This window comes from Pongo pygmaeus, chromosome 17 (genome assembly GCF_028885625.2).
Source record: "Pongo pygmaeus isolate AG05252 chromosome 17, NHGRI_mPonPyg2-v2.0_pri, whole genome shotgun sequence".
NCBI classification, from domain to species: Eukaryota; Metazoa; Chordata; class Mammalia; order Primates; family Hominidae; genus Pongo; species Pongo pygmaeus.
Genome location: NC_072390.2, coordinates 74,589,864 through 74,617,270, shown reverse-complemented (window position 1 = coordinate 74,617,270; position 27,407 = coordinate 74,589,864). Strand labels below are relative to the sequence as shown.

The following is a 27,407-nucleotide window of genomic DNA, read 5'->3' as shown; positions in this document are numbered from 1 at the left end:
CTGTTACTTGTAGAACTAACATCCACAATGCAACAGTAGAAGAATAAAATGAGTAAAGATGAGAAAAAAGATAGCAAGTTGTCAAGATACAGTAATTGGTAAGGAATTAAAAATAGAACCTCCTACAAGATTACAAGATGGCCTCTCCCTTCCAAGATGGATATCAAACACTTTTTTGTCACAATCTGAAGAGATACAATTATCATAAGCCCCAGAAGGGGTTTCTTCCTCATGTGCTTAGTGAGGTCTGTCTTTAGGAACTCAAACAACTGTTATAAAATGGATTCCTATATATCTAGGAAGTGAAAAGCTAGAAAGCCAGAAGGCAAAAACTTAAAAGTTCTGTGCAATACAATAATTACGTTACAAGTAATAATGTTTACAGGGCACTCAACATATGCCAGGCTTATCTGATAAACAAAATGCTATAGAAGCATTACTTCATTTAATACTCATAAAAATTGATGAGAGATATTTCCCCATTTTACAGATGAGAAAACGGAGTGTCAGAAGTAAATTGCTTCAGATCACTCCTCCAGGAAACCAAACAGCCTGAGTTTGAATCCAGTTTTTTCTGACCTCATGGTAAGTTTTTTTTTTTTTCTGACCTCATGATGATCACTCTCCAGTTTTGCAACATCCTGAAATGTCTTCTGAATTATCAAATACAAATTAACTCATTTGTGTTAAGTAGCAGTGTCATATTTTAATATCAAGTGGGTGGTTTTCCGAATATGTAAGTTTTGTAAAATAAGCCAACAAAAAACACACCTCACGGAACTAAGAAATCAGATGCTCAGATTGAACGGATATTGTGGGAACCAAATAAAATCTTGAATATGAAAAATCTTTGGAAAAGACATAGCATTCTACGGAAGAATGAGAATGTCATTGCTATAAAAAATATCAGTGTGGTCTGGCTGCTATGGCTCACGCCTGTAATCCCAGCACTTTGGGAGGCCGAGTTGGGCAGATCACTTGAGGCCAGGAGTTTAAGACCAGCCTGGCCAACATGGTGAAACTCTGTCTCTACTAAAAATACAAAAATTAGCCGGGTGTGGTAGCATGCGTCTGTAATCCCTGCTACTTGGGGTGCTGAGGCAGGAGACTCTCTTGAACCCGGCAGGCGAAGGTTGCAGTGAGCCAAGATGGAGACACTGCACTCCAGCCTGGGCGACAGAGTGAGTGAGACTCCGTCTCAAAAAAAAAAAAAAAAATCAATGTGTATGTGATATGTGTGGTAATTCTCAGTTGATCAGCATATTCTGTATATCAAAACATGTGCTTTCCTAACCAATTTACACACCGGTCACTTGTGAACAAGCCACCTTTTCACCTCGTTGTCCTGTGAGATGCAGAACCACGCATATTTTAGAGCTTAGGCATTAGAACTTTTCCTTTTTCAACTTATTTCTGGGCCACATCCACGTCCCCAGTTTCTCTTGAAAAGGCTGAGAAAACTCCCAAAGCGCAACAAAGTGTTAAGTTGCTGACACACGAATCACAATTAGGGTCACCGTCAAGGGAGCCGATTTACGGCCCCCCTCCTCCGTTTTCTTGTTACCTATAAACGCGGCTGCATACACTAGCAGGTAGCAGCACCTGTGATTCATTTGCCCCCCACGTGTCTCCTGTGATGGGGGACGGGGGGGCGTTTCCAGCTCTGATGTGCGCGGCGTGGAAACAGTATTAAAGCCGCTCAGGGCAAGGAGCGGTAAGGTTCCCGGGAAGACCTCCTTACTTGTTCCGAAGTCGAGTTATGAACAAGACAGCGCATGGTTTATTGACCAATGAAACAACCAGAGAACTTTCTTCTAAAGGTTTTAAGGAAGAGTGATTACACTATATAAATAGCGCTATTTCAGGTTTGAACAATTTGAGAGGCCCGTTGTAGCCTTTCGACTCCTCCTTCCTTACATAATCTAAGAGAAAAGAAGACTAAGATAGTTGCAAAGCTCAGGGTAGGTCCTCAAGGAGGAAAGGCGAACACTGGCCTGACCCTGGGCTTTAGAAACCCATGGATAACAGGAAGGAAGCTTATTAACCCCTCTCTTCCCCCTCCCTCTTCTGCCCGGTGGAGAATCAGCTCCTCCTCCCCTGGTCGTGCGACCCTGGTGCAAAATGCAAACAACCGCCCGCTTTCCCCACCCTGCGCGGTTTTCCCAGAGGAGGGAGAGGGAAGAGGCGAGGGCGCAGCCCTACGCCGAGTCCAGCAAGTCTGTCAATCGGGCGTGAACGTCCCGACGAGACAACTTGGACCTCAGGGCCCTCGCGCCAGCTGGACACCTCAGGTACCCCCTTTACCTGCCTCTCTGCTGGGTTTGCATCCGACACCCCAACTCCTAGCCTCATTTTCCCCCCAGCCCCATAATATTCCGGACTCCTGCTCCCCGTGCAGGTGGTGCAAACGCCCCTGCTCCCCGGCGCCCCCTGCCGGGAAGAGGGAAGGCGGCGGCGGCCGCGGAGGAATAGGACGCGGGGTCCGGACGGAGCTCGGCGCTGGGAAGAAGCCGGGAGCTTCCCTGATGGTGCCGCCGCCTCCGAGCCGGGGAGGAGCTGCCAGGGGCCAGCTGGGCAGGAGCCTGGGTCCGCTGCTGCTGCTCCTGGCGTTGGGACACACGTGGACCTACAGAGAGGAGCCGGAGGACGGCGACAGGTAAGCGCTGCAAGCTCCAGCGGAGGGCGAGCTCCTGCTTGATGCGCGCCTGGCTCGCGGGGTGCGGGCGGTCCTCCCCGGCGCCCACTCCCGCAGCGATCCGCGCGCCCTCACTCCTCCGGCGGTAAGGAGAGTGCTCAGCTGTCCTGGGCGACACTTCCCTCCGCTCCCGGGTATCAGCCTTTGCGCCCTGCCATTCGTGGGTCGCGTCTGGGATACCCTTCGTCCCGCGTTCCTGCCTCCCCCCGGGTGCCACACTGGCGGGCACAGGTCGTGAACCCTGCTTCCTTTCTCCTGGAGCTGGTTCGCTTCGTCGTGACCCTCGCCTGGCTCGTCCCTGTGCCCGGAGTCTGCCCCGCGTACGCGTTTGGGGACCAGCCCCTGCCCAGCGCGCCGGGACGCGGAGCCTGGCGATCCCCACGCGCCAGGGATTCCCCAGCGCGCGCTGCCCGCCTCCGCTCTCCCGCTGAGAATCGAACATTTCCTCTGCACTTTTCCATAGAGAAATCTGCTCAGAGAGCAAAATCGCGACGACTAAATACCCATGTGTGAAGCCTTCAGGCGAGCTCACCACATGCTACAGGTAAGCCTGGGGGATCTGCGGAGTGTTCGCCACTGCGCACCGGGGCTGGCTGGGGAGGTGGCGCTGTAAAGGAGGGGTTTGGAGACGCACTTGAGACCCGAGCAGCGTTTACGCTGGAACCTGCTGGATGCGTGCCGCGCGGTGCGAATCTTTGAGGGTTGGTTGGATCGGAGTCAGAGCAACACTGGGCAACTGAGTTTGCGTCTAGGGTGTGTGCCCTGAGATCCTGAGGATGGTTGCCACTCCCTGAAATACTTGAGTGGTGAAAGTCGGAGAAGAGGTTACAAGTCTGTGAAGGAGACTGGATTGGATTTTGGGTGTAAACAGTGGGGCATAGCAAACACGGATGGCTGCTTTCGTATTTGTGTTTTGTTTTGAAAGTACAGCGTCAACAAGGCAATTCTTGGCACTTGTCTGTCTTCTGACCTTCTTTTGGGGCAGAGTGTGACTGTCACGGCCGCTGGACAAAAAAGTAGGGGGAGGATTGTGAGTGGTTGTGTTGAGTGAAAACAAAGATTGTTGGGGCACAGGAAAAAAGTCTTTCTAAAAATGTGGGCCACAGGTTCACCTGGGTATTTGTTAAATGAGTGACCCAGGTGCTTGTTAAAACTAAGCGTGGATGGGGCTTAGGGAATCGGTAGTTATAAAATGTTCCCCAGGTGGTTCTTGTCTCTTTTTGGAGATGAGGGTTGATTTAGGTTTTTCACCATTGAATTCTTGGTTCTGTTCCAGTGCTCTCACTGGATAGGGGAACATGCACCCATAAACGTTTATTGGATATCTGCGTTTTAGAGGCGCTGTACAAGGTAATGGGATCATATGCCCACACCTGACTCTTTCAGACTCATATACTCTGTTCGGATTGCCAGGATAAATACTGAGTAGTACAAGGTAACGCAGCAGTCCCTAGAAACGAACTTGAAAGAAAACAATGTTTTATTCCTCATAAGGTTGTAGCCTGTGAATCAGTCATAGCCTTTCTTGCAGCTGAGAGCATTTCATATACCCAAAGGTTCAGACATAAGTGGTTCCAGGGCTGTCAGTTTATGGGTGCGAAAGCACCATCAGTTACATCGCGTACTTCTGCTCTTAAATCTGTTGTTGGCAGTGGAGGGACAACAATCACTTAAGTAAATCAAGTCACTCCTTGGGCTTAGGAAAGGCTCCTTTCTCTTGGCGTGTGCGGGGGGTGAATGCTGAACAAAATGAGAGAGGTAGTAGAGGAGAAAGGAGTATGTTCAATTGTCAGGTTAAGACTTCAAGAGGCTTACGGGGTGAGCAAGGTCACTGAGCTGGTGAAGTGACCTGGTGGTGCTGGCAGCAGGATTGCTTGCCTGGTTCCAGCCGTGTCTTTCATCCACATGACCACAGTGTTTCTTAGGACGCATTGTTTTCCTATCAGCACAGTATAAAGCCTCGAATTTAACATGGGAAATGTCTCTGAGATGGTTTGCTCATTTTTTCAGTCCCTGAAGGTCGGACTTCACATGAATCAGTGACAGTTACAGAATGCATGTTAGATTTTCAGAAACCATTTGGTGCCCAATTATTCTGTTAATGCCATTACTGTCATCTTTTCCAGACTTCTTAAAGCAGTGTGGTGTTTCTTTTATACTCTGAACAGGAGACACTAGCAGCACCTTGGCATGTGTTTTCACTAACAGCTACTCAAATTGCTATGAGATCTGGCAAAAATGATATATCAAGGAGAAGAATAAAGAACTTTGTTTAAAGGAATGGGAAACGATGCTTTCAGCTTGAAAGTGGTGTTGATCCTCGTGTATATGAAAAGATCTTAGATTTTGTTTTTAGATCTATTTTCTCTATGGAAGTCAAGAGTTCTCTGTATTCCATTGGTCTTATCCTGTTTCAATAATCTACTCATCTTGAATCCCAAGAATAGAGGATATTATTTTCCTTAGTTTGTGACTTGATTGTCCTAGCCCTTTAGACCCTCACTACCTCAAGTATCATCTGGAAACCAGCTGCACAGCATGATTTTGGGAGCTTGTTAGAATCCTGGGCCTCTGCCCCCAGATCTCTTAAATCAGAATCTGTCTTAATGAGAGATGCATAAAATCTTGAAGCACTGCTGTAAGAAACCAGTGTCCTCATCCCCAGGACACATGCAGACCCATTTAGACAGATCCTTAAAGGAGCATGGAGGCCTTTGCAGTTGACCAGACAGTTAGCTCTCCTCCCTCGTTACACTAAAGTGAGATAAAGAACCAGCCAGGAAGCCGTTCTTTAAAGGTTACTTTGAATTGAGCTGTAAGTAAAGCAGCATTACTGATGATGGAATGTTCTTTGACTATATAGAATTCTCGTTACCAGATGGCTTTTGGTGAATGGTTTTCAGCACAAGTGAAGGAACTCTGGAAGCCACTTCTGAACTTGAAGTGTGTTTAAAAATGACTTTAAAAAAGTTACTAGGCCGGGCACGGTGGCTCATGCCTGTAATCCCAGCACTTTGGGAGGCCAAGGCGGGCAGATCACGAGGTCAAGAGATAGATATCATCCTGGCCAATATGGCGAAACCCTGTCTCTACTAAAAATACAAAAATTAGCTGGGGGTGGTGGCGCATGCCTGTATTCCCAGCTACTCGGGAGGCTGAGGCAGGAGAATCACCTGAACCCAGGAGGCAGAGGTTGCAGTGAGCAGAGATCTTGCCACTTCATTCCAGCCTGGCAATAAAGCAAGACTGTCTCAAAAAAAAAAAAAAAAGTTAATGTGTCATGCCACTGCATTCTCACTCCAGCCCGTATAGCAGAGTGAGACTTTTTTTTTTTTTTTTGAGATGAAGTCTCGCTCTGTTGCCCAGGCTGGAGTGCAATGGCACGTGATCTCGGTTCACTGCAACCTCCACCTCCTCGGTTTAAGCAATTCACCTACCTCAGCCTCCCGAGTAGCTGGGATTACAGGCACCCACCACCACGCCCAGCTAATTTCTGTATTTTTTTGTAGTCATGAGGTTTTACCATGTTTTGCCAGGCTGGTCTCAAACTCCTGACTCCAAGTGACCTGCCCGCCTTGGCCTCCCAAAGTGCTGGGATTACAGGCATGAGCCACTGCTCCTGGCCAAAACTTCATCTCTTAAATCATTAATATGAGAGGTTTAATACTAAAATAAGTATGATAGAGTGAGTAACAAATCTAATCTGCCATTATACCCAAAAGTTATGGTAAACTAAATGATTTGGAGAAGAAAAGATGGACTCCAAATATCCTTTGTCCTGAAACTACCTCCTTACCCTACTTATGTTTTACTGGGCTTCATCTAAGCAACACCTTTCCACTTCTAGCATTTTTTATTAGATATTAAATGAGAGTGACAACTTGAGGATTTGACAGTGTATTTCACTATTTTACGCACTCCACATACAGCCATCTGATGTAGAGCCAACTTTGTAGCATTTGTATTATCTGAGCTTTACAAAGAAGTGAAGCAAACCTCAGAGGGATTAAATATTAATGATGTGCTCAAGGTCACAAAACTATGTGTGAGAGCCAGGATTCAAACTCAGGGTTGTCTGACTTCAATGCATGAGCCTTTTCATCATCCCAGAGGAGCCCATGGGATGTTCCAGATTCTGGGATATAAGAAGACTATAAACCCAGATGGCTATAAATTTCAAAGACAGTTTCACAGAAAACACCATCTTCCACCAGGATCACATTCAGGCTTTCTGAATTACCATTGCCCTTGCAGTCAGTCTTGGACAATTGACCTCGTGTTATACACAAAATTGGTTCATTCATACGTAACTTTCTTTCCTTGTAGGATTTTATCTTAATCACAGGGTCAGTGTCTCCATAGACTGTCTATCCCCATTGTGTATTGTGTCAAGTACCCACTTCTCAAATGAATGCCAGTGACAGCTTAGTGAGTTTATGTATTTGCTCAGCATTATAATGTGACACGGAATATTCTTACCCGTAGTTAAGATATCAGAGTTGGGGTGATGTAGCTGAACTGAACTGATAGCCAAACTAAGCATATAACATTATTACAGCATTACCCGTCTTGCGGGTATCAAAGTTTTCCACACAAGTTCTTTTCTCCCCTTTCCCAAACCATGTAGTTTGAATAAAAGATGTGTTTACCTTTCCTTTATTGGGTTATATGAATAAAAAGGCTTTCTTGGCTGGGTATGGTGGCTCATGCCTGTAATCCCAGCACTTTGGGAGGCCGAGGCGGGTGGATCACGAGATCAAGAGATCGAGACCATCCTGGCCAACATGATGAAACCCCGTTTCTACTAAAAATACAAAAATTAGCTGGGTGTGGTGGCACACGCCTGTAGTACCAGCTACATGGGAGGCTGAGGCAGGAGAATAGTTTGAACCCAGGAGGCAGAGGTTGCAGTGAGCTGAGATCTCGCCACTGCACTCCAGTCTGGTGACAGAGCAAGACTCTATCTCAAAAAAAAAAAAAAAAAGGCTTTCCTTAAACAAGAAATATATACTTGGGTGTAGGAAACACTAATAAAACACAGTTTTCATTGAGGCTGTGGAATAAACATCCTAATCAACCCTTGACTTCTTAATTAAGAATCTATGGTGCATTTATTACGAGCTCAGAATAGTCCTAGAAAATGTTTGAATACAAAACGATAAAGTCTCTGGACTCAGTTTGCAGACTTGATTTTATATCAAGGACTTTGAAGCTGTGAGCAATAAGCAATGGTGTATGATTGAGTTCAAAGTCATGTAGTTCATATGCTGTATTAGTGATGGGGAAGAGAGACAAGCAGCTAGAAATGGCTTTTGGGCAAAAGAGGATTTAACCATGTTCTTCAAAATGGTTCTTTTTTCCCCCCTTTTTTAAAGTGTGCACTTTTAGTCAACTGGTCTCAAGTCGGTGTACAGTTAAGCCCTGGCTGCCTCTGCCCACTTTCAGGGAGACCAAAAGCCTTCACTCATCTCAAGTTGGGGGACAGAAAAGGGGGGCCATGAAAGCTAGTCACAGATGAAACAAAGTTTTAAGGTGAAGATTTAAAAATTTTTGCATTACATAATTTACATGAAACCAATGCTATCACCTCCCCTGTGCGGACTCGGAGAGGACTGAGCCATTCTTCTTAGAAGTAGGTTGGCGTTTAGGAGGGCAAGGGACTTCCTGCAACAATGCATCTCGCAATATTTGGAATGATTATTTAAAGAACAATGTACAATCCAAGTCCTTGGCCACGTTGTAGAGATTTGGGGTATGCTCGCTCCAACTGACTGCCATCACCTTCACCACAGAACACAAGATGAGATAGGCATGGCTTTGTGTTTGTGTGTGTGTGTGTTTGTGTGTGTTTTGGTTTTTTCTTTTTTCTTTTTTCTTTTTTTTTTTTTGGCTTGACAAAGTGGTTCTTTACCTGTGTGTTAAATGCTTTTTAAAAACTAGCTGTGATTTTTGACTTCGGGGTTCATGGAACTCCACATGGAGACTAAGTGGTATGGATGCCCCAGGTGCCTCTCTGCCCTGCCGGTATTCATCTGTCCAGCCAGTGCTGTCTCATTAGGCAGTGTTCTTGCTTAGGGCAGCTCAATGTTCCCATGGGAAATAGTGACATGGGGGATGTAAAACACTCACTTTTCTTTGAGATAATGCAACTGTGTTGCCAAGTCTTGTGAGAATGTGAAAATTAATGTGATATTTCTGCAAATGTGTTTACTTGGAGTGCTTTGAAGAGCAAGGTCCTTTTAATTAGAATAGTACTACCAGATTGATAGCATTGGGCTCTAGGTAAGGACACATTTGAGGAAAGATTGTATAGTGCATGTCTCTGGCAAGTCACCAAGTTCCCATGGCAGGGGGGTGGGGGTGTGGGCTTCGATAATGTCAAAACACATAAAATAATATAAACTCTTTGCTCCAGTGTGAATCCCAGCTCTACTACTTGGTGGTTTGGTGACCTTGAGTAGTTTTAATCTCTGTGCTTTAATTTTCTCTTCTGTAAAATGAGCATCCAATTGGTACTTAAACTATAGGGCTGCTGTGAGGATTGTGCCTTAATACATGTAAAATGCTTTGAAAAATTCACGACACATAGGAAGTGCTATGTTAGTAATACCTCCCATCGTCATCATTACATCTTGCCAAGTCTGCATGTTGAATGTTTTAGATGCTCAATGGATGTTTGTTGAATTTTGTGAGTCGTATGAACTTCATCTTTTTGAAAGAGCAATTTGAGACCACAGCCAGAAACATCACTCATTTGCAGATGCTATTTTCAAATGTAGGAGAGCCCAGAAACCTAGTGCCCTGGGAAAATTAGAGTATGTTTGTTTCCTGCTACCTCCCTAACTAACCAAGCTACTCTACTCATGACCGTAAGAGCCAGTGGAAGGCATAGCCTGAACTAGAAGTTGAAGTTACACCACTTTCATCCCTTGCCCAGGATTATGAAGGGTCTTACTGGCAGAAAGAAGACTAGAAATCAGATCCTCGGCCCCAGGCCCATTCTGATTTCTCTCTCCTCTGCTTGTTTCCCTGTCCTGTGGCTGGCATAGCTGAGGCCAGGTACTGAGGGCAGCTCTGTGAAGACTTGGCTCATTCAGGTCAAGTAGTTCAGGGAGGAAACAAAAAGAAAGTTGCAAAGAACTCTAGCTGGGCGCGGTGGCTCACGCCTGTAATCCCAGCACTTTGGGAGGCCAAGGCGGGCGGATCACGAGGTCAGGAGTTTGAGACCAGCCTGGCCAACATGGTGAAACCCCGTCTCTACTAAAAGTACAAAAATTAGCTGGGCATGGTGGCACGTGCCTATAGTCTCAGCTACTCAGGAGGCTGAGGCAGGAGAATCACTTGAAGCTGGGAGGCGGAGGTTGTGGTGAGCCAAAATCATGCCACTGCACTCCAGCCTGGGCAACAGAGCGAGATTCCATCTTAAAAACAAACAAACAAAAAAAAAATTGCAAAGAAGAGAGCAGGGGCTAGGTGGAGGTGGTTTTGTGCAGAATGACCTGAATCACACACCTTGCATGCTGAAGGCAGCCTTCTCCTCTCCTGTGGTAGGCCATCTCTAGCATAGGCTGTCAACCCTCTGAGAGCATGAGCCATCTGTCCTCATTCATGACTATATCGTCAGAGGCTAGCTCCATGCCTGGAGAGAGAGGTTGTTCTATACATATTTGCTGAATGACAGAAAGACTATGTTAAAAGTAAACAATAAGATTTAACTGAAATCTGTTAGGCCTTCAGGAGCTTCTCTTGCTATCCAAATGTGCTTTATTTAAAACCTGAGCTAGGAAGTCTCTTCTAAAAACCAGAGATTAACTGGACCTCTGAGATGCTGCCATTATTTTCATTGGTTCCCAGTTAGATCTGTTTAACTTTAATTGCTAATGTGTAACAGGTGCTAGATTCTGGCAGCTATAGCTGACTCCTTGAACTTGCCATCTTAAATAACACCTGAAGAGGACATGTGGGTTCCTGCCCATGTGTTAATTATGCCACAGACACTGGCTTTGGAGTAGAGGATCAAGTTTTTAAAGGGGGGTCCCCCGCCTTCTCACAAGAACAGGTGTTCGAGGAGGGGAGGGAAGGTTCTGTATCACTTCTCACTCACTCAGAGAAACAATACAGAGTAATTGGAAACAATTTTAACTCAGTAACCACAAAAGGCTGCTCTTTCACTGGTGTGTCCTTTGAGATCAGATCCAGTTGCTACTCTGGTTGCTGCCCGACTTCCTATGGTTAACTTCATCCTTTGTAAGTGAAGCTGGGGTGGGTGCACCTGGAAAAGCCAAATGCCTCTTTCTTGATTCTAGATATTCTATCTTCTCAGGAGAAGGCTTGCATTTCAATCAGCAGCTTTCTCAAACCCTGCTGTTCTCCTGCTCAGCAGGACCGGAGCTCCTTTTGTGAGTTTAGAGGGTCTGCTGGCATTTGAGGCATTGGTGAGTATCTAGAGAACAAAGATCACATTCTGTTTTAGATTATTGCTTTTATTTGCGGGATGAAAAAGTAAACAGCTATAACATCTGCAGTTCCTCTTCTGCCAAGTGAGGTCCTTTTTTTCCGCGAAGCTATTGACTAATTTTAAATAGTGTTTTAATTAGCTATTGACTAATTTTAATCTTACGAACAAGCTTCATTTACTTAGTCAACGAATACTTGTTGGGTGCTTACAATCTGCCAGGCACCGTTCTAGACATTTAGAATATATCTGAAAATTGGACATACCCCCAACAACAACAAAAATCCTCTGTCCTCATGGAATTTTAATTCCCTTTATCTTTCAGTAAAGGAATTTTGACCCAAAGATTTCCTTTGGGACCTTTTAAAGATACTTGTTTTGGACATACATTTGATTAATGTCACACTTTGGAGGTTAAGATCTTAATTTCCGGTAGCCCAGCTGTGTCCTTTCAGCAACAGAAATCCCACAGCTTCAAGCAGAGTCAGGAAAACCCAGGGATGGTGGTAACAGAAGGTTTTCTGCAGAAGCACTAGCAAGAACTTAGAATGTATTGCAAGTTTCTTCCAAGAATTATTGGAATGTGAAAGCATTACAAAGAGGAGGTGTTATTTTGTCATGTGACCTGTGATGTGGATGGCAGCATCAGAGTTCCCCACTAGGGACAAATACCCTAAGTCCAGTTCACCTAGGCCAGCCTCATGTTTTCCGACAGTGACTGTAAGCAGAATTTTAAAGAAGGCATGCCCCTCCAACATTGCTTGACTCTCCACATAATGCATTATAGATCTGTCATCATATAAGTATGTGACACTTCTTGAACAGTTAGTTTCCAGCTTGAAACACCTGTAGAGAATGGGGTGGTGGTGATGCCTACACACTTAATCCTCATTAGGCAAAATGTCGCATCTTTCTAGCTTTAAGGTATGATCCACGTGTGCCAAGAGCCGATGTGAAAGCTTGGATGAATATGTTGTCACCTTACTGGTTGTGGTAGAACTAGATCATCTTACCATGCCCTTGAGGACTTCAGAAACTGGGGCCACATCCATTCTAGACCTTTCCTTCTTGGCCACTCCTGTGGGATATTCTGTTTGCCTCACCTGGAGTGAAGCTTCTCATCCTTGGTCCTCTGGGAATGACAGGGGCAGATGTCAGCCCCGTGGGCTGTCCCACAGGAGGCTATGTAAACAGAACTGGTGGGAGATGGGGGGGGCTCTCAACAGGCAGGGTCTAATCCTGGGAGTTTGGTATAGAGCAGGGATTGGCAAACTAGGGCCCATGGCTTGTTCTTGTACTACTAATAGTTTGAGTGGTTTTTGTTTTTAAAGCATTGCAAAAGAACATACAGAATCCAATTTGGCCCCCAAAGTCCCAGATATTTACTGCCTAGCCCCTTACAGAAGAAAACTTGACTCCAGCAGATCCACTTTAATACAAACACCAGGAGTGGGGCTTTCCATCTATAACACCTCATCAAAACACCTTTGTGTTTTGTTCCACAAAGCTCATGGAGACTCCTAAATAGTGATGGCTTTAACAGTGACTGTGGAAAACAGTAGTGGAGAAGACGAGAACAGTCTAAAAGAAATATTCTGAAGCGAGAGAAACAAAGTCTGATAATGGTATTTTGGCAAAGGAAGGGAAAAGTTAGGAAACTGGAATTCATCATTTGATGTAATAGGAAGGTAAAGGAATGATGTGGTGTAGAGAAAAAAAACACAGGCACAGATCTGTTCAGAAATAGGATCCTACGGAGATGAAGGTGTAAAAAAATTTAACGTTATGTGGACGTTCATGACCTTTAACATACCCATTTTAACTTAAGTAGGCTAAACTTAGAAAGGTTCATAGATAGACAAATGTAAGTTTTGTAACCCTCTGCCTTTGTCTAGCGCTATTTCCTCGAAGATTGGAGGGCATCTGTAAGCCAGCACAGACCGTGCTGTGGTCTGTGACTGTGACCTCTTAGCTTTCATTTGGATTGCTCTTGATAATGTGTCCTTGCTTCATTTTGGAATTTTCCCACAAAGAAATGGCTCACTTTTTTTGTGGTGTGAAATTGCATGGTAGAGCAGAGGTTGCCTTCCTGGGAACCCACCTAGACCACAGACTTGTTGAACCAACTGCAGGTTGTATGAGAGCAGACAATGATGCCCTTTAGAGGCAAGGTTGCCCCCAAACAAAAATGCACTGGAGTGTAGTTCTGGCCAAATCTGAATGATTAGAAAAACTTAGAATGTAATATCAACAGGCTTTTATCTCTGAGAAAGTTTGAAGGGTTTTAAAAATTCTGTAAAATTGGTTTTGGTATTGTTGGTTTTCTGCAGATCACACTGGCCTAGTTGGGTGGACATAGGGAGGGAGATACTGTATATGACTGGTAACAACTTATATCTGAAACACAGCTGAAAAAGGAAGAAAGGGAGAAGGAAAGGGATGATGATAAAGGGAGCTTTGAATCCAAAATGGATATTACAAAGAAAACATCACAAAAAATAGATATCACAAAAGGCTTTGAGGAACCAAAGATGGATATACAAAAGCATCAAGTACTGTCTGATGAGTGCCTCAGATTGCCCTATGTGTGAGGACTCACTGTCAGAAGCTGTTCTAGCTTGTCTTTATACTGTGCAAGCTCTTACATAGTGTCAAGGTCACACACAGGTGCGTGGCAGGGCTGGGCTTTGAAGCCAGGCAGTCTGACTCCGGAGCCTGTGTTCTTCTCAACCACTGGGCTTTTGAAGGCCTGACAATTGTGGTTACCTTGCTTTTCTGCCAACTGCAAATTAAAAAGAGGCACTTAAAGGAAGGGAGGACTGCTGGAAACAGTGACATTCATCCCAGTGGTTAAAAACAAAAGTTGGACAAGTCATCAAAAGTAGTCACAAAAATCATTCCCACTGACCCCAAAAACCCAGCATACACTGATGCCACTTGATAAAGGGGACACATGGTCATACATGCCTTGCTTTCCATGGATATCACTGTCCACGATGTCCTGAGATATCCAATGAAATGAAATTCTGTTCAACATCATTGAAGAATAATGGGGATTAAGCTTTATCTAAAATAACAGGGATTAAGCTTTACTATGATGTTAAATGTAACTTTCATTTCTGCAGAGCCTCTCTCCAGGATGGTGCCAAATTTGGGAAGATTAGAACCTATTCTGTTCACAGCAAGGCATCACTGTTAAAAATGCAGGTGCCCAGGCCTCATCCTAGACCTACCCAATCACAACTGACAAGGTCACTAGGGTGCTTCCTATGCACATCAAGTGTTGAGAAGCGTGGTCCTAATCGTCACTAATATTACTATAACAACAGAATGTTCTGTTGTTTACTTCTTCCTGGCGAGGTGCTAGGCAGTGATTCTCAGCCTTGACTGCGCATAGAAATCATCTGAGGAGCTTTTTAAAAATCCCAGCATTCAGGCTGTTCCGCATACCTTGGCTTGCCACCTTTCACACCAGAGTCATGCCAGAAACTGTGGAGGTGGTTGCCAGGCACCAGGAATTTCTAAAGCTCCTCATGTGATTCCAGTATGTTGAAAACCTCTGCCTTAAACTTGAGGAGGAAGCATAAGGTTGTGAGCAGCCTGGTTCTTTGTCAGAAGCTGAGTAAATGATCTTTGTTTCTTCCATGGCCACTAAGCCAGGGTCTCCTGTGTCCTCTGCAGTTTCTGCAGGTCCAGGTCCCTCAGTGGTCCCTTGGTGACCATCACTGTGCGTGGTGTCTCCAATCCTTCATTTGTTAGACCCTTTCCATTCTGTGTGGGGTGGTTTGAGGGTGTCAGGGAAGTGAAGGAGGGACTAATAGGAGAGTGGATCAAGGATAGGACACTCCTCATGAGTTCTTGGTTTCTTAAGCTGAGCCGTTCCAAATCTCAGGGTGCAAATTCCATCACTCTTTATTTTGTGTTGTAGGCTCTCAGCTTGGTGTCTAGAGCTACTCAATGACCTTTGGTGCATTAAAAAAAATATTTTGCTTTGTTGCTGCACTGGATGAACCTTCTCCCAAGACATAAACATGGCTCAGCATATTATAAATGAAAGCTTTTCAGTGTCAAGCTGTGTTTTTCTTTCATTGTGAGTATCACATTTTTTTTTTTTACATGGTATGATTGGACATCTACATGCTGTCCGAGATTCTCCTCCTATCCCATCTGTACGCCTTTACTTTCCAGTCCTCCTGATAACTGAAAGAATTTATCAACCCCTCAGCCTCCACCCCAGAAAACACAAGCCTTTTTACGGGCTTGAGTTAACTGTATGCATCACAAAATAATGCTTTCTGTGGTTTGACCAGATAGTTATAACTCAAGCTCTGTATTTACTACATGACCTTAAACCAGGCAGTCTCCAAATATGTCTGTCTATAATGCATAGTTTGTACATGTAATTGTCTTTTTGAGTGTTACAACAGCAATTATGCTGACTAAATCATAGAAATGGAAATGGTTATAAGGCAAGAAATAAAGGAAATACAATTGCATTTTGTGTATAGAGGTACCCCGAGGCTCTTAATGAAGAATCTCTGAATTTGAGGCTGGCAAAACACAAAGTGGTTCATAAGTGACCTGAGTTTAATACATTTCAGAGCTTGCTAGTTTGAGCGTGGCAACCTGTTACTGAGGATATTATAGGAACGGAGAATTTTTTTGAGACAGAGTCTCACTCTATCACCCAGGCTGGAGTGCTGTGGCACGATCTTAGCTCACTGCAACCTCCGCCTCCCAGGTTCAAGTGATTCTTGTGCCTCAGCCTTCTGAGTAGCTGGCATTACAGGTGCTCGCCACCTCGCCAGGCTAATTTTTGTATTTTTTGTAGAGACAGGGTTTCGCCATATTGGCCAGGCTGGTCTTGAACTCCTGGCCTCAGGTGATCTGCTTGCCTTGGCCTCCCAAAGTGTAGGAAAGGAGATTTAATGAGAAGGCATGAGAGGATCTGAGTGGACTCCTGACAATTCACTCAGCATCTCCACCACCCCCACTGCTTTTGTGAGTCCATTCCCAGAAACCCTCAGTGTTTCAGAAGCATATTTTCAGGCCATAAAATATAGGTAAATTATAATCAGCAGAGACCACATTAAAGTCAATGAAAAAGGGTGCTCTAGGCTGGAGACTAGCCCTGGGAGTTGTGGTGGTCCAGCTGCTACCCTGCTGTCCTAGGGAAGGAGGGGTTTGAGGTCTTGGCACAGCCGGGGCCATTTCTTGGTGGTCACTGATGTGGGGGGTGAGGTGGGAGCTCATGTGTACTGATTGGGATGCTCCAGCATGGACACCCCAGCTTGCAGCCCTTGGCCATCTGGCTTTGTTTACTCAGGCTGCTGCCTCTTCAGTGAATCCTTCCTTGGCTTGCTTTCTTTCCTTTCTTTTTCCTTTCTTTCCTCTCTTATTTTGAGATAGAGTCTCACTCTGTCGCCCAGGCTGGATTACAGTGATGCAATCTTGGCTCACAGCAATCTCCACCTCCTGGGTTCAAGCAATTCTCCTGCCTCAGCCTCCTGAGTAGCTGGGATTACAGGCGTGCGCCACCACTCCTGGCTATTTTTTTTGTATTTTTAGTGGAAATGCGGTTTTGCCATGTTGGCCAGACTGGTCTCAAACTCCTGACCTCAGGTGATCCGCTTGTCTCAGCCTCCCAAAGTGCTGGGATTACAGGTGTGAGCCACTGCGCCTGGCCAACTTTCCTTTTAAAAAAGGAAAACTTCCCACTGTTCAGCCTTTTAAATGTATGACTTGTGTGATCTTAGGAGTTGTGTTCATTTGCTAGCACAGATTGACCCACTACTGGATTTTCCTAACACGTTTGACACATGCTCCTGTGTGTGCCTTTGAGGTGATGTCTGCCTTTGTCTTGTGAAGCTCAGAGCACTAGGAGCGTGTCTAAATCCTTATGCCTTGAACAGGTGAGAGTTTCACTCAGACTTTTTAGGGTTCTAAAATTCAGGGGTTTGGATCGCAAAAGAAACTGCCTTCATGATGAGGGGAAAGCACTTTTATTCTTCTAGGAAAGCATATGAAAATATATATCACTTTTTCTACCATCCCAGCTGACCTACCCAAGGGAATGGAGATTCTTAGGTTTGGAAAAAAGAAGACAGAGGGATTATTTGACAATTTCTTTACAAAGGAAAGTTCCACTCTGTAGTTCCTATAGGGAAGGGGGCACAAGAAGGAAGAACACTGTTTTGGAAATTTTCTTTTTAAGACTTTATTTACTTTGTTTATGATCATGGCAATATTTACTCTGCATGTTTTACATCATAGCAATGTTCAAGTTAGAACGGAGGGTCATCCAATTTCACCCTTTCGGGGTAAAGACGATCAAAGGGTTGGAGTTTATTTTTCCTAATCTTTCTATGCATATGCTAAGATATCCTTAGACCTACCACTTACAGAAATAGGTTTATTCTGCAATTGCTTTTTTCCAGTTAATAGCTAAGAAATACTTACTCATGGTTAAATAGGGTGCTAAGCCATTTTACAGCATGGTATTTCACAGCATGGCATTTAATTGTATGGAATTGCATTTAATATAATTCATCTATTCACTGGAGAGTTCTCTAAGGAAATTAGCAGTTGCTAAAGGGGGGGGGGGTCTCTGTTTCAGTACAGTCAGATTTTAAACTTGATATACTTGAAATTAGCATCTTAAGTTTTATCAAAATGAATCAGAAGATATAACCACTTAGCACATGGTTCTGGAACTTGGGAGACATGGTCTCTTTTCTTAGATGGAGTCTTGCTCTGTCACCAGGCTGGAGTGTGGTGGCATGATCTCAGCTCACTGCAACCTCCTCTGCCTCCTGGGTTCAAGCAATTCTCCTGCCTCAGCCTCCCCAGTAGCTGGGACTACAGGTGCATGCCACCACTCTCAGCTAATTTTTGTATTTTTAGTAGAGACAGGGTTTCACCATGTTGGCCAGGATGGTCTCGATTTCTTGACCTCATGATCTGCCCACCTCGGCCTCCCAAAGTGCTGGGATTACAGGCGTGAGCCACCGCACCCAGTCTGGGAAACATGGTTTTTAATGACCTACCCTCTCCCTACCTTCCACTGGAGGGTCCTCCAGAAACCCTCTGGCTCTCTCCTAGCCTCAGAGGAGGGGATGGGGCTTTGCTTGAGTTCCTTCCAGGTCTGACCGTCTGACAGGGACCACTCCCACCTTCACAAAGAGCAGAGGAAACAAGCTCGTTTAGTTTACAGCCCAGGGGATTTGCTTGACACAAGGGCCATCATCTCGACTGTGGGAGATTCTGCAGTACTTATCTCTAATCAGCCTTACAAACATGATAGCCATCTTTGCACTGTGGATTTAATCTCTTGAATGGCTTTAATGGTTTCTTCCCCAATTATTAAAAAGGAAAAAGTCTTTTTACTCCCCAGGTCTATGCTTTAAAGTGGGCTGCTATCTGCCGCAGGCTCATGCTGGGTAAGTGCAGGAGCCCATCAAAGTGTTAAGGGCCCTGGCTGGCCGCTGGCTGGCTTTTCACAGCTTGCTTTCAAGATGTGCTGTGCCATAGGATAGCAGAACACAGGGTGAAGTATCAGCTTCCTCCCTTCATGGAGAGCCGTAGCCCCGTGGCACCCTCTCCCTTTCTAAAATGGAGAAATCGAGTTGCCTTTGGGCAGACTCCTGCTAATAAAGTGGGAAGAAAAGGAGACATCAGATCAGCTTTCTCATAAAATTTCTTACACATCTTTTATCCAAACATACTGGACTTAGTATGTTTGTTATATTTACTAAGGTTTCTATTACAGACCTACTTTTCAACACGTGTCTCCTTCGGAATGTATTTATTTTATGGACCAAAGAGCCTCTGCTCAGCATCTCTAAGGGCCCTCGTAAAGACTTCATGTGCAAATTTGCCGGCTGTGGCCTTGCTGCCATTTTCATCGTTCTGCTGCTCCAGGTTCTGGTTCCATATTTGGCTCTGTTTAAAGATTCCAAGGGAAATGGTGACACAAGACAGCTACACAACTTAGCTATATATGTTTAAAAAGATACCAAACAGCTTTCCTTTTTTTTTCCTCAGCCAAATTACCTTCGTAAAAGGATGAGGCTTCTCTTGAATAACCCAGATAATTATCAGGTTTTTGTATTTATTAACATCCTTTCCATATTTAGGCAGTCTCAGCTTAATAAAAAGGTATCTCAGTTGAGTTTTGTATGAGATCAACAGGCTGCTGGTTTGAAGCTTGATTCCTTCTAACTTTCTCCTGCTTGCAAGTTAATCTTTCTAATCTGCATTTTAACCTACCCTCCTTTGGAAGGAATGTAGTTAAGGCTGGGGTTGTAATGTGATGGATGAAAGGGAATCTCCACTGCAGCTGTTTTTTCGGTGTTTTTTTTGTTTGTTTGTTTTTGTTTTTGTTTTTGTTTTTTGTTTTTTGAGATGGAGTCTCACTCTGTTGCCCAGGCTGGAGTACAGTGGCAGCAATCTCGGCTCACTGCAACCTCCGCCTCCCGGGTTCACGCCATTCTCCTGCCTCAGCCTCCTGAGTAGCTGGGACTACAGGCGCCCACCACCACGCCCGGCTAATTTTTTTTGTATTTTTAGTAGAGACAGGGTTTCACCATGTTAGCCAGGATGGTCTCTATCTCCTGACCTCGTGATCCTCCCACCTCAGCCTCCCAAAGTGCTGGGATTACAGGCGTGAACCACCGCGCCTGGCCTTTAGGTGTTCTTTACATGCGTTGTGAAAGGAAAATACCTTGGGGCCCCCAAATCACTAAACTAAAGGGAAAAGTCAAACTGGAAACTGCTTAGGGCCAGCTTGCCTCCCATTCTATTCGAAGTCACCCCTCTGCTCCCTGAGATAAGTGCGTATCTGATTGGCTCCTTTGTGGTTTTTTCTTTTTTGTCTTTTTTGAGACAGGGTCTCACTCTGTCGCCCAGGCTGGAGTGCAGGGGCGCAATCTCGGCTCACTGCAATCTCTGCCTCCCGAGCTCAAGTGATTCTCCTGCTTCAGCCTCCCAAGTAGCTGGGATTACAGGCATGCATCACCATGCCCAGCTGATTTTTGTATTTTTAGTAGAGACGGGGTTTTACCATGTTGTGTCTGAGTTGGTCTCGTCCTGACCTCAGGTGATTTACCTGCCTCGGCCTCCCAGAGTGCTGGGATTACAGGCATGAGCAACTGCGCCTGACCTTGATTGCCTCCTTTGGAGAGGCTAACCATAAACTCAAAAGAATGTAACCATGTCTCTTACCTACCTAAAACGTGGAAGCCCTGGAAGCTCCGTCCCCGCTTCAAGTTGTCCTGCCTTTCTAGACTGAAGCAATGTTCATCTTACGTATGTTGATTAATATCTCATGTCTCCCTCAAACCAGACTATGCTCTGACCACCTTGGACACATGTAGTCAGGACCTCCTGAGGCTGTGTCATGGGTGCGCATCCTCAACATTGGCAAAATAAACTTTCTAAATTAACTAACCTGTCTCAGATTTTGGGGGCTCACAGCGTTATAATCATTAAAAGATTCAAGTTTATTTTGAGGGTGAAAAGTTGAATGTTTTTCTCTCAGAATGTAGCTTATAATTACGAACATTTTCAAATATGCCAATGGAGAGTCATATGCTCATATCAAAATTCTGCTGTTTGTTTCATCTGTCCCTCTTACTCCTTGCTAACATATTCTAAAGCAAATCCCAGACATGTCACTTACCACTACATATGTCAGCATTCCTCTCTAAAATGTAGGGTGTTCATACGTTACCAAAATTGTCGTCATAACGCAGAAAAACAACTCAATATAAATATTAAACATTTTTTTTCCTCGGATAAAATGGATTTGTTTTGTGGAGTAATTTCTCTTAAGTCATTAATGAATGGTACTTCTATTTTCACTAGTGATTGATATTTAAATTTTAACAGGTGTGTTAATTCTGGGCCAGTTTCTAGAATAGAAATACTGTCCTGTCCATTAGAATGGTGCATTGTGGCACTGTTTGTGGTAGAGCAGCTCACTGTATGGGGCAGCCACCTGAGGATTGTTAACTGCTTTGGATTCAGAAACACTTAAATAAAAATTACTTCACCTCAAAGGCAGTTCATGTGTTTAACCCCAAAGATAATACTGTAGTATGAACATGGTGTATTCTTATCAGAAGAAAATTTAGCTTCTAAAGGGAAGCTAACATTTTATTTATTTTTATATGTATATTTGTATTTTACTTTTATGTTTAGAGCCCTTTTAAACCCAAATGAACAGGCCTTTACTTTGACTATTTTTTTTTGTAGCAAAATTGGATTCATCAACACTCGATACATTAGCTTTTCTAATATAAAAATATGGGCCTTGTGCGGTGGCTCACGCCTGTAATCTCAGCACTTTGGGAGATCAAGGCGGGTGGATCACTTGAGGTCAGGAATTTGAGACCAGCCTGGCCAACATGGCGAAACCCCGTCTGTATTAAAAGTATAAAAATTAGCTGAGTGTGGTGGTGGGTACCTGTAATCCGTGTTACTCAGGAGGCTTGAGGCAGGAGAATCGCTTGAACCCCAGAGGCAGAGGTTGCATTGAGCGGAGATCATGCCACTGCACTCCAGCCTGGACAACAGAGTGAGACTCTATCTCAAAATATATATAAACATAATTTTTTAAATATAAAAGGCAACAAATATTCTGAAGGAAAAGGTATCTAGTCATAGTCTCTCTGTTCTTAATATTCTGATATCTAGTCTTCATGGACATTTTCAACATTTTACCTATTCAGAGTCAAATCAATGATTTACTCAGCATTTTTCATGTCTTAAATGTTTAGTTTAAAATATTATTTAAATTGCAGCAGTTAGAATCAAACAATCCCACAGCTGGGAAGACATTGTACCCTCAACACCCCCCTGGTCCTTCCTGTCCCCACCACAGCAACTGCTTTCTAACTTTTTGGCTTATTCTTTTGGTTTTTGCCTCCATCGCTGTAAGAAACATGTTTTAACTTTTTCAGTTTTTGAGTCTTCCCCCCTCCTCCTATGGTAGGAGAAAATTCAGCTATCAACTGTTGCACACGCTTATAAGCATCGCACATGCTTACGACCACTGCATCCGCTTACAACCATCACACACGCTTACGTCCCATCTTTGCATCCCCCGATATGGTTGTGTTGCCGTTTGGGATAGGTCAGTTTTCAGTGTTGGTGTAATGACTGTGGAAATGCTATTGACTGTAAGCCCGGTTGTGTATACTAGGGTTGCTTTTCCTTTCTTTTACTGTATCTTAACTTTCCTATAGTTAAGAATTTAATTTTTTTATACATATATAATCAAAAGCCATCCCCACTCACTCCCTTTTGCATGAAGTTTCTCTCAATATATTCAAACTCATTAGATGTTCTGTCATTTCAGTTTTACATTTGGCCCAGAGCATTGAGGCCTGCTCTAATCCAGTTGGTTTTTCACCTTCACTCTGTCATGCTGGGGAATTTTTTTTTTTTTTTTAAAGAGATGATCTTTTAAAAAGACTCAACTCCTGGGCTCAAGTGATCCTCCTGCCTCCTGAATATCCTGGAAAATTTATCTTTCTCTGGTGTTGAACTGTGGGTTTCCTGGATCTCACATTTTTCCCCTTTCCTGATTTATTCCTTTATTTTGGTGAAGTGTATAGACTAGTTCTTTCCTGAGAAAGGATCTTGGGAAGTGTATCTTTTGAGCCTCAGCAATTCATATATCCAGTTGCCTACTTGATCTTTGCTTGGATGTCTTCAAGAAATTTCAAAGACGACAGGTCCAAGTAGAGATGGTGATTTCTACCCCCGACCAGCCCCAAGTCACAGCACAGTCTGCGGCTCTAGCTTGTGGTCTGAATGACTGGATAGTTGCTCCAGATACAAATTCAGAAGCAATTTTAGATTATTCCATTTCACATTTCCTTTGCATCAAATCTTTCATCAAATGTATCCAATTTGGGACTTTTTGGGCTGTCTCTCTCCACGCCATCATCCTGGTCCAGGCCACTGTCATCTTTGGCCTGGAATATTGCAACTGTTCTTTGCTTCCTGTCTTAACTTCTTGCAATCTATTCCCATGTAGCAGAAGGTATGGTCCTGAACCTTAAAACACCCAGGCTTAAAATCCTTCTATGGCATCTCATCACTCTGGAAACAAAATCCATACTCCTTACCCTGGGCTGTGAGGCCCAGCCCCGTCTTCCTCTCCACCTTCGTTCTACACTATCCTCCCTCAGTTGAGCTCAGTCATTTCATTTCTTTAAGACTCTTTCCTGTCTCAAGCTATTACCTGTTCTATTCCCTCTACCTGGATAAAAGGTCTTCCCCCACACTTAAATCCTAATTCTGGTTCCTAATCCTTCTGAGTTTAATTATGATGTCACATCCTCAGTAAGGGGTCTCCCAAACTCCACCACTGACACTTCCCTCCATCCCTATCAGTGGCTGTCCATTTCAAGTTTTTATCTTACTTTGTTGTAGTACTTAAAATGACTGGTACCTTATTTCTTACGTCTTTTCCTGATGACTAGATGTCAGAGCAGGGGCTGATCTGTCTCATTTTTGTATGCCCTGTGTCTAGTATGGTTCCTGATGTTGCAGAATACATATTTGTGAAAGAATGAATACATATTACTGTATGGTAAGATTGCCCTCTGAAATAGAGGCATGTTTATTTGATTTAATTTATACTTAGGTTTATTCCATATATAAGGCAGTTATATAAGAAGATAGCATAAATTGAAAGAGAAAAGGAAAAAGATAAATAGGACAGGAGACATACGAAATAGAGCTGGCATTGAGGCTAAGAGCCTACACCATAAAGAGCCATAGACTTGCCATGGGTGGGCATTTGCTGCTCAGCTTTCTAGCATCCGGTGAGAAAGTTATACAAGTCCACATGGCGAAAACAACAGTGCCCAAGAGAACAAAGACTGTTCCTTATTAAGACCAAAGAGAAGCTTTATCCAAGCATTGCTGCAAAAAGAACAGTATATAACGTGATGAAGATCATTCCTGTAATAGACATGGCAAACTTGGTAGGAATTGTTCTTCTAGTGACCTTCACGTATAGACCGCTGCTGTCCTAAGTACGGTTTGGTCAAAGCTAATTTATGGGGGCTGTAAGATGACGTCTGGGCTACCTGTGCTGGATTATAGTTCTTGCTGTTTATGCCACTGTTTGCTTCTGGAGATGGCCTATGTAGGTGGGGGAACGGGTGTACTTTTTGGCTTTTATTAACTGTAGCTTCCTTTATTTGTCCTAACCAAATACTGATTTTTAACATTGCATCATTTACTTTTGTTTGCCTCTGTTGAACATCTTAGAGATCTTGCCTCTTTTCTTCCAGCCATTACTGTTAGATTCCTTCTATCCCATCCCTAGGTCTGATGTGTACCTCCTCTAGCAGCATCTTCTAGTGTAAAAGGGACTAGACTCTCAGACAGTATTTTGAGAATGTCTTCCTAATTTTCATATTTGATAACTGTTTCTTAACTCTGGACCAACCTTCTCTGCTCTCTGATGCATGTTTTCCTTATCTCCTGAATGTTGTGGGGGCTTTCCTTTAACTCAGTAATGCTTGTATGTTCACAATCACTGGGGATTATCAAAAGAATGGAGTTGAGAGATGGAGGAAGCTTATTTTCCTTGGCTTTGCAGAAAAGTCTTTTAATACGGGAGCTGTCCACTTAGAGGGAAGCTGCTCAGAGGAGCAGAAACTTTCATGTTAATTCAATAGTCCCGTGTGTGGGGGAGAGAGATGTAAAGTTGCTGCAGGTTTTAGTTATTGTTGCTTGGTTTTCCACGTATAGTGCTTAGTCTGCAACCAATTATTGACCGTATCAATTACTATTATAGATGATTATAGAACTATTTAGTACCATGGTTGGTACACAATGTAGAAATTCCTGCCGAATCAGTTTTTGTGCTACAAATTGGGCATAATGCACATTACTAGAGAACACCATTGGCAGTGAGGCTTCTGTCATTGGGCAATAGAACTGCTCATAGGAACAAAAGCTGCTTAGTGACACTTTGGGCAGCTGACTAGGTTACTTTCTTCAATACTGTTATCCAAGCTACAACTTATCTTAACTTTGGGTGTTGTATTATCCATCCTGTTTCAATGTTGTGCCTTATGAAAAGCCATGGGCGATAAAGATAAGGATGTTTACAGGAGAGTGCCAGTGATAGTTTTGGTGGAAACAGAAGAAGAGACTTTTGAGCAAAACCTGGATATGATTAAATGCTGGATTTGCCCAGGAATTGTTTAGGTTTTACAGCTAAATGTTATTGTTATTTATTAAATTCCTGCAGAAAATAACTTCTATTGTAAATCTGAAATTTTATAGACCCTAAACCCCTTTTCCCTATGAGAGCAGTTATATTTTATAACAGTTGTTGATTACACAAGATTTCTTAGAAATGCAAATGTTGTGTAATAGCAGAAGAGATCGTGCTTGCTAAAATTTCCTGGATCCTGTCAAATAAGCACTTAATAACTTATATTAATTTTGGTTGTGCTCAAATATGTTCTTATTGACCTTGTTTATTTTTCACATTTTTTAAAATTATACTTCTGGGATACATGTGCAGGACATGCAGGTTTGTTACATAGGCATATACGTGCTATGGTGGTTTGCTGCACCCATCAACCTGTCGTCTACATTAGGTATTTTTCCTAATGCTGTTCCTCTTCTGGCCCCCCACCCCCCGACAGGCTCTGGTGTGTAATGTTTCCCTCCCTGTGTCCGTGTGTTCTCATTGTTTAACTCCCACTTATAAGTGAGAACATGCTGTGTTTGGTTTTCTGTTCCTGTGTTAGTTTGCTGAGAATGATGATTTGCAGCTTCATGTCCCTGCAAAGGATGTGAACTCATCCTTTTTTATGGGTGCATAGTATTCCATAGTGTATATGTGCCACATTTTCTTTATCCAGTCTGTCATTGATGGGCATTTGGGTTGGTTCCAAGTCTTTGCTATTGTGAATAGTGCTGCAATAAACATACATGTGAATGTGTCTTTATAGTACAATGATTTAGAATCCTTTGGGTATATAACAAGTTCCGAAATTGAGGCAGTAATTAATAGCTTACCAACCAAAAAGAGCCTGGGACCAGACGGATTCACAGCTGAATTCTACCAGAGGTACAAAGAGGAAACTGGTACCATTCCTTCTGAAACTGTTCCAAACAATAGAAAAACAGGGACTCCCCCCTAACTCATTTTATGAGGCCAGCATCATCCTGATCCCAAAACCTGGCAGAGACACAAAAAAAGAAAATTTAAGGCCAGTAACCCTGATGAACATTGATGTGAAAATCCTCAATAAAATACTGGCAAAATGAATCCAGCAGCACATCCAAAAGCTTATCTACCACGATCAAGTTGGCTTCATCCCTGGGATGCAAGGCTGGTTCAACATCTGCAACTCAATAAACGTAATCCATCACATAAACAGAACCAATGACAAAAACCACATTATTATCTCAATAGGTGCAGAAAAGGCCTTCAATAAAATTCAACACCCCTTCATGTTAAAAACTCTCAATAAACTAGGTATTGAGAGAATGTATGTCAAAATAATAAGAGCTATTTATGACCTTGTTTTTAATAACAATGATTATAAGAAGTATGTGCCAAGCACTTACTTTGTCCTAGGCACTGTGTTAAGCAATGTGTATTTTCTTTAATCTTCTTGACAATCTCAAACCATTTTTGTTTATTTTTTGAGATGGAGTCTCACTCTGTCACCCAGGCTGGAGTGCAGTGGTGGGATCTTGGCTCGCTACAACCTCCACATCCTGGGTTCAAGCAATTCTCCTGTCTCAGCCTCCCGAGTAGCTAGTATTACAGGTGTCTGCCACCACACCCAGCTAATTTTTGTATTTTTAGTACAGACAGGGTTTTGCCCTGTTGGCCAGGCAGGTCTCAAACTCCTGACCTCAAGTCATTCACCCACCTTGACCTCCCAAAGAGCTGGAATTGCAGGCATGAGCCACCACACCTGGCCTCAACAAACTATTTTTAATCCTCATGTTCCAGAAGAGATGATTAAGGCTTAGGTTTGTCAAGCAACTTTCTCAGTCTCATAACTTACCAGCAGTGGAGCCATGGTGGAGTCATGTTTCCAGTTGACTTTTGATTATTTCTTAGTCTTAAAAATTTTTTTTATTTCCATAGGTTTTTGGGGAACAAGTGGTACTTGGTTACATGAGTAAGTTCTTTAGTGGTGATTTGTGAGATCTTGGTGCACCCATCACGCGAGCAATATACACTGAAACCAATTTGTAGTC

At 43.5% G+C, this 27,407-nt stretch overlaps 1 protein-coding gene across 5 annotated transcripts in view; it reads left to right on the top strand.

Annotated features, from left to right (window-relative positions):
* Window positions 1-570: 570 nt before the first annotated feature.
* CCBE1 (collagen and calcium binding EGF domains 1) overlaps window positions 571-27,407 on the top strand; it is a 260,616-nt gene continuing 233,779 nt past the window's right edge. For 3 of the 5 annotated variants that reach the window (XM_063653777.1, XM_063653776.1, XM_054461201.2), the window contains exons 1-2: window positions 1,898-2,656; window positions 3,159-3,239. In XM_063653777.1, coding sequence (XP_063509847.1) covers window positions 2,526-2,656; window positions 3,159-3,239 — 212 coding nt within the window. In that variant the 5' untranslated portion in view covers window positions 1,898-2,525. Of the gene's footprint in view, window positions 586-1,866; window positions 2,657-3,158; window positions 3,240-27,407 lie in introns of those variants that run through there. The other 2 variants (XM_054461204.2, XM_054461202.2) reach the window with 2 other exon arrangements.